This window comes from Labeo rohita, chromosome 2 (genome assembly GCF_022985175.1).
Source record: "Labeo rohita strain BAU-BD-2019 chromosome 2, IGBB_LRoh.1.0, whole genome shotgun sequence".
In the NCBI taxonomy this organism is placed as follows: Eukaryota; Metazoa; Chordata; class Actinopteri; order Cypriniformes; family Cyprinidae; genus Labeo; species Labeo rohita.
The window spans coordinates 20,617,576-20,624,688 of NC_066870.1; the positions used below are offsets into that span (position 1 = coordinate 20,617,576).

Genomic DNA, 7,113 nt, shown 5'->3' on the forward strand with positions numbered 1-7,113 from the left:
CATAATGAAACATATTTACAGTTTCCCTTTTCTGTAATGAAGAAAAATAATGGGGGACACCAAGGTTAGTTGTCACTTTATATGCCAGTTAAAATTGTGAGTGTTTATTTATTTATTTATTTATTTTTTTTAAATATATGTATAGTCTTGAAATCTCATTTAAAGGAAAATATATAAACAAACAACATGACAACTGAAAATTTTGAAATATACACTACACTTCTTTTCTGCTTACCAAGCCTGCATTTATTTGATCCAAAGCACAGCAAAAAACGATATTTTTTTTCATATTTCTTTGATGAATGGAAAGCATTTGTCTGAAATAGAAATCGTTTGTACCATAAATGTCTTTATCATCACTTTTGATCAATTTAAGCATCCTTGCTAAATAAAAGTATTAATTTTTATTTTAAAAAACAATATATATACTAACTCAGAGCTTTTGAAAGGTATAGTGTATAATGTACAAAAGCTTTTTATTTCAGATAAATGCTGATCTTTGGATCTTTCTATTCATCAAAAAATCCTGAAATAAAAAATACTCTACTGTTATAAAAATGTATAATAATAATAATAAAATGTTTCTTGAGCAGCAAATCAACATATTAGAATGATTTCTGAAGGATCATGTGACTGGAATAATGATGCTGAAAATGTAGCTTTGATCACAGAAATAAATTACATTTCAAAATATATTCAAATAGAAAGCAGTTTTTTTAAATAGTAAAAATATTTCAAAATGTTACTGTTTTACTGTACTTTGGATCAATAAATGCAAGCTTGGTGAGCAGAAGAGAATTCTCTAAAAAACATTTAAAAAGCTTTTGACTGCATACAAATAAACATGACAAAATATAAAACAATGGACCTGAATGGACCTGACGTATATAAAATGAATTACTGAAATAATTTAAACGATATTTACATGGGTCTCTTGTGCTCAAGCAGACAGTCAGTCGGTGCTCCGACGAGCATCAAAGATCTCCTCCCCTCCTTCCCATTCACTCCCATGATGCAACAGCAAACAAAGAGGGCAGAGAAAAGAGACAGTACAGGGAAAACGGCAGCTAGCTAGAGAAAAGTTTCAAACGCCGAAAATAGGCACAATTCAAAACGTTCACAGCGTACGGTGTCACTTTATCGCAAAACGCGGTCATAAAGTGCTCATTATTCCTCGTCTGTGTGGAAATTGAGCTCGTTTCTGTGCTGTTTTTGTAAGTGCAGGTATCAGCTAGCCGTGAAGTAATAATGTCTCCTAATATGATTTCATAGCTCTCCGGACACTGATATGACAGCTGCTGTTAGTTGACAGTATATTCAAGGCACGGCAGGTAATGTATATTTAATATTTGTATGTAAATATTGATGGCTACCGTTGTAGCATTAAGACAGAAGTGATGTTTAATATACAGGGCCTGTACAGGTTAGCCTGAGTGCTAACTGCTCTTTAAGCGTTAGCACGCACATATTTATGAATTTAAGGAGTGTTTTCAACTTTGAACTGTGTAACTTGTTTACACAGTGGCAGACGCATATTGTATATCTGTTATCATCTAGTGATTTCATAATTTGCACTAGTCATGCCAGACAGCAATCAGACATAAATATTCAACCTACTGTAAAATAAGGTCATTATTTTGAAATACACAGCAGATGTGAATGTGCTGTGTAAAACTGGTGGTGTTTATTACTATATGTTTATATTAAACATACGCATTATTGGGTTAAATCTGGTGAATTTGTACTGTTTATAACAGGCAACCCTTAAAATCAACATGAATTAAAAACTCTCAGAACCCTGTTTACTTTATTGGTTCATGTTGCTAGTCATACTGTGTGTGATTCATTTGTAAATGTTGTTTCAAAGAAAAAAAAGGTTTAATGCTTGTCTTTAGGCAGTTGATTTGTAATTATTATGCATGCATATTGTTTAGAAAGAGGTAGGTAATTGGTTTGACCAGTACTTTTTTTGCTGATGTTTACATGTTTCAACTTTGCAGTTAACGTTGACTGTCACAGACTAACGATTTAGTCTATGAGTAACACCCAACAACAGTACTCATAACTTGAAGTAACTTATTTGATGTATTGTTTAATGATTACTCAACTATTTCACTAACAGTTATTCATTTTGAAGTCATAATACACTGCCACTCAGAAGTTAAGAGTCAATAAGATTTTATACTTTTTTGAACTCTCTTATGCTCACCAAGGCTGCATTTATTGGTTTAGAAGTACAGTAAAAGTACAGTGCTGTAAATAATATTACAATTTAAAACAAATTATTAAAATAAAATCAGTTTTAAAATGTAACATATTTCTGTGATGCAAAGCTTAATTTTCAGCAGCCTTTACACCAGTCTTTAGTGTCATGTGATCTTACAGAAATCATTCTAATATGGTAATTTGGTGGTTAAAGGAGAAGTCCACTTCCAGAACAACAACTCACAAATAATTTACTCACCCCCTTGTCATCCAAGATGTTTATGTCTTTCTGTCTTCAGTTGTGAAGAAATTATGGTTTTTGAGGAAAACATTTTATGAATTTTCCCCATATAATGGACATCACTGGTGCCCCGAGTTTTAACTTCCAAAATGTAGTTTACCAAGGAAGAAGGGTCCATTATAGCAAAACAATCTGTCATTTGTTTTGGAAAATACATTTTTTTTTATATACTTTTTAAGCACAAAAGCTCGCATAGCACAGGCTCTGGGATGCACGTTCACGACGCTAAGTACTACTGAATCACGTCAAAGGTCATGCAGAACGTAGGCGGAACTACAGACCCAGTGTTTACAAAGCGAACGTGCAAAGACTAAGAAAGTGCAAGTACGTTTGTAAACGCTGTTTACAAACAAAAAGGTACAATGATGTCCTCCTCTCAAGTTGTAGGAGAAAATAAGATGGAGTTTTTCACCATACTCAGTACACAGACGAAAAGAGAAATGCGATCATTCATCATTCATTCGTTCAGAAAAGATTAATTCATTGTTTACCTGGGTCTTTACTCTATGATTAGCTCACCTCACTTCTTCTCTGACAAGTTTTCGGGTTTGAGTTGTTCATTCATCACGGGACAGCCCCATAAGATGAAAGAACGACTCAAAACCCGAAGACTTGAAACAGGTGAACTAATTCCAGTAGAGAACCTAATAGGATGTTGCACATGCGCGACTGAATGAATCACTCCCCGAGATGACTCGTTCTTCTCAAGTCACATTAAAGATTCATTCAAAATGAAAGAACGACCCATTACTAATTCGTAGCATCGTGGATGCACATCCCAGAGCCTGTGCTACACAAGCTTTTGTGCTTAAAAGGTATACAGATTTTTAATTTTCAAAAAAAATGACAGATCGTTTCGCTAGATAAGACCCTTCTTCCTCGGCTGGGATCGTTTAGAGCCCTTTGAAGCTGATTTTAAACTGCATTTTGGAAGTTCAAAATCGGGGCACCAGTGAAGTCTATTATATGAAGAAAAATCTTGAAATGCTTTCCTCAAAAAACATAATTTCTTCATGACGGAAGACAGAAAGACATGAACGTCTTGGATGACAAGGGGGTGAGTAAATTATCTGTAAATTGTTGTTCTGGAAGTGCAGTTTTCCATTAAGTGACATTTATTATTGTCAACTTTATTATCAGTATTGAAAACAGTTGTGCTCTTCTTAATATTTTTGTGTAAACTGTGATAGTTTTTTTAAATCCAGGATTCTTTGATGAATAGAAAGTTAAAAAGAATAGCATTTATTTGAAACAGAATAATTTTGTAACATTAATAATGTCTTTACTGTGACTTTTGATCAATGTAATGCTTTTTTGCTATTGATTTCTTTAAAAAAAAAATCTTACTGACCCCAAACTTTTTTAGTATTGTATGTAATTTGACAATCAGGCATAACCTAAAACATTTAGACCAACTATTGATTGTAGACGAATAATCATTTAATTATTACCTTTTATGACAAATTTAATATTTGTACTTTTTTATTTTTATTTTACATTTGTCACACCACTTGTGATGTGTTAGTCAAGGTAAAACATTTTTTAAAAATGGTTAAAAAAATTGTAAAAAGTTATGATTGTCATTCAATCCTGAATGTAATGAATATGTGAGATTCCTTTTTTTTAATTTTTACTATATTAATGTCTTGTTCTGTTTTGTAGGTATGGCAGTCGTGGGCCGTATGTGATCAGCTATGTGTAAGTGTTCACAATCATCTCCCTCATCCCAAGAACATCACGCATAATCCCCCTCCAAATCATTAAGGGGGGGTCTTTCAGAATGAAGAAAATCAGTCTGAAAACAATAAGAAAGTCATTTAGCATTAAAGGCAAAGAAGAGAATGAATTTGCCGTATCACAGCCGGACCTGGCAGCCAGTTTCTCCGCTGAAGACTCTCTGTTCGGAGGATGCTACAGCAAAGATCTCGTCAGTAGCGACCTGGATAACGAGGACGAAAAAAGACCCAAAGTCCGATCTAAGAGTGAGGGTCTCATGGGCACCTTGAAAAGGAGACTGTCAGCGAAACAGAAACCAAAGGTCAAGGGTGGTTCTCCATCTGTATGCTCTATAGATGATGACACCTTCTCCTCCTCTTCGGCACCCATTACTCTAAGTGACATAAAATCCCAGCGTTCCTCCCGCTCCACATCCGTCCATAGTCATCATTACAGTCCCACCCCGTGGCCTCTCAGACCAGTGAACTCAGAGGAGACGTGCATCAAAATGGACGTTAAGGCATTAATGAACTCCTCAGATCCAAGTCCGGCTCTTAACGGTGTGCGCCAAGACTTCCTAGACCTTCAGAGAGAGTTCAGAGGATCTACCGATTCGCTGAAAATCACCGGACGCGTGCCAGACCACCATTCTGGCGCTCAGAATGGCGATTTGCACCTCGAGATGGATGAAGAACACGTGCCTGTAGTTATTGGTCTTGCAGCTCAGGATTATATTCAGTACACAATGCCTTTAGATGATGGACTCTTTCCTGACGACGAAGGATCGCGCTCTTTTTGCTTAGATGCAACCACACCCATGGATGTCGTTCCCCAGTCCGAGGGATGCAGATCTCTTCATGCAGATGAGGAACCTATTGACCAGGACCTCCTGTCACCAGACATCTTCATGGAGTCGTCATCAGTGAACCAGCTCTTTTTAAACACTGCAAACGTCTTGCTGCAGGGCTCCAGACTCGAAGCCCCACTTTCCCCCTTGCTACCTCCGTTGCCCGATAGTTATCTCCAGAGAAGCTTCTCTGGGTTTGGTGGTACACATGCTCAGGTTGCAGAGAGAGTCATGCACCATCTCAACTTTGACCCCAACTCGGCTCCAGGGGTGCAGCGGGTCTACGACGCCGTGCAGAACAGCGGACCCATGGTGGTTACCAGCCTCACGGCTGAACTGAAGAAACTTGCCAAGCAGGGTTGGTATTGGGGTCCCATTACAAGATGGGAGGCCGAAGAAAAGCTGACGAATCTTCCAGACGGTTCTTTTTTAGTCCGCGACAGCTCTGATGATCGATATCTCCTAAGCTTGAGCTTTCGCTCACAGGGTAAGACTCTGCACACGCGAATCGAGCACTCGAACGGCAGTTTCAGCTTCTACGAGCAACCGGACATCGAAGGCCACGTATCAATCGTGGATCTCATTGATAACTCTGTCAAGGATTCGGAGAACGGAGCGTTCTGCTATTCCAGATCTCGCTTACCGGGGTCCATCACCTACCCCGTTAGACTGACCAATCCCGTTTCAAGGTTTATGCAAGTGCGCTCGCTGCAGTACTTGTGCCGCTTTGTTATCCGCCAGTACACGCGGATAGATCTGATCCAGAAATTGCCTTTACCGAACAAAATGAAAGACTACCTGCAGGAGAAGCACTACTGAACGCAGTAAATCCTGACTCGGTTGCTACTTGCACTTTTTGGAAGACACAACGAAACAGGTTTCACAAACATTTCAAGAGTTTTGTTATCATTCAATTACGCATTTTGTTGAAAGGAATGATGATGGTGTTTGTCGGTCTGGTAGAATAGATAATTCAGTGGTTTGTGAAGAGATGCAGTGCCAGGATGTCAGTAGAGTGTTTGGATCTCGCATTTTACGCATGTTCTCGTAGTACTGTAGCATTTCGTTTTTGTTACAGTAAAAGACAGTCCAGTATTTTTCTTCATATCCCACACTATGAAATATCAGCACACAACTCTGAGCTCCAGCTTATTTTAGGGCATTTAGAGGTTCTTGCCAACAATGCACAGAGTTATAGAAGCCTTAATAATGGCCGCACGTTTGTGAATGCGTAGATTACATTCCTCCTCGCCCCCTTTTTCGAACGCATTACTTTTGTCACACCAGCCATCTTATTCAAAGGGAAAATGTACTATACAATATGCCAAATGATGTCCTCTCACCATACATATGATCTTACCCTTCTGTGGAGTTAATCTAATAAGCTATATTAGCTGCTCATATTTGTCAGATCATATTCTTACCCCGTTTTTTGTTTTGCGTTCTTTAGCACGTGATTCCAAGTTTAGGTGCCTCACTCAAATTTGTCTTTGCTGTAGTTAATTGATTTTGGACAGTATGATTTGTTCTTTATAACAGTCATCTTTTAACAGGCATGCAGTTGCATTATAAGAACATCTGGTCTTTTCCCCCTTGCATTGTTTAAGTGTTCATTAGTATTGTATATCATTGTTTAAAAGCTGAACGGTCTCCTGTTATGGACTATGTCAATGGTACAGTTTAAAATCATCTCTTTTTGGGAACAGAATTTGCTTACTGATATGTTGTAACTTGAACTTGTTCTCCAGTTCAAAATAAAAGTTTTATATAATTAATCTCTGTCAGTTCATTCTAACATAAAACTCTTAAAATCCCATTTACGGTAGTAAAAACAGAAACAGCAGAGATAATGCTGGAATTTGAAGTGACATCATTTTTGTTTTATTTTTAGAATTTACATTCATTAACAGATTTTCTTTCTCCTAGCACTTTGTCATAGTTGTTTTCTTTTTATGCTTAATGTAGTATTTGATCTCTTACCTGGAGAATTGCACTCTTTCATTTATGAATTGCAAAACAGGAAACAAACATCAGGCAAATTTGT

General features: G+C 37.3%; 1 protein-coding gene across 1 annotated transcript; it reads left to right on the forward strand.

Moving 5' to 3' along the window:
• The first annotated feature begins 996 nt into the window (after positions 1-996).
• socs6b (suppressor of cytokine signaling 6b) lies at positions 997-6,844 on the forward strand. The gene is made up of 2 exons (XM_051095548.1): positions 997-1,331; positions 4,169-6,844. Exon 2 carries the CDS (start codon positions 4,287-4,289, stop codon positions 5,886-5,888), a length of 1,602 nt encoding a protein of 533 aa, XP_050951505.1. The 5' UTR covers positions 997-1,331; positions 4,169-4,286; the 3' UTR covers positions 5,889-6,844.
• Positions 6,845-7,113: the final 269 nt, after the last annotated feature.

Bases quoted from the DNA above. Each gene is read 5' to 3' on its own strand.
- socs6b (XM_051095548.1), top strand. From the start codon at position 4,287: ATGAAGAAAATCAGTCTGAAAACAATAAGAAAGTCATTTAGCATTAAA.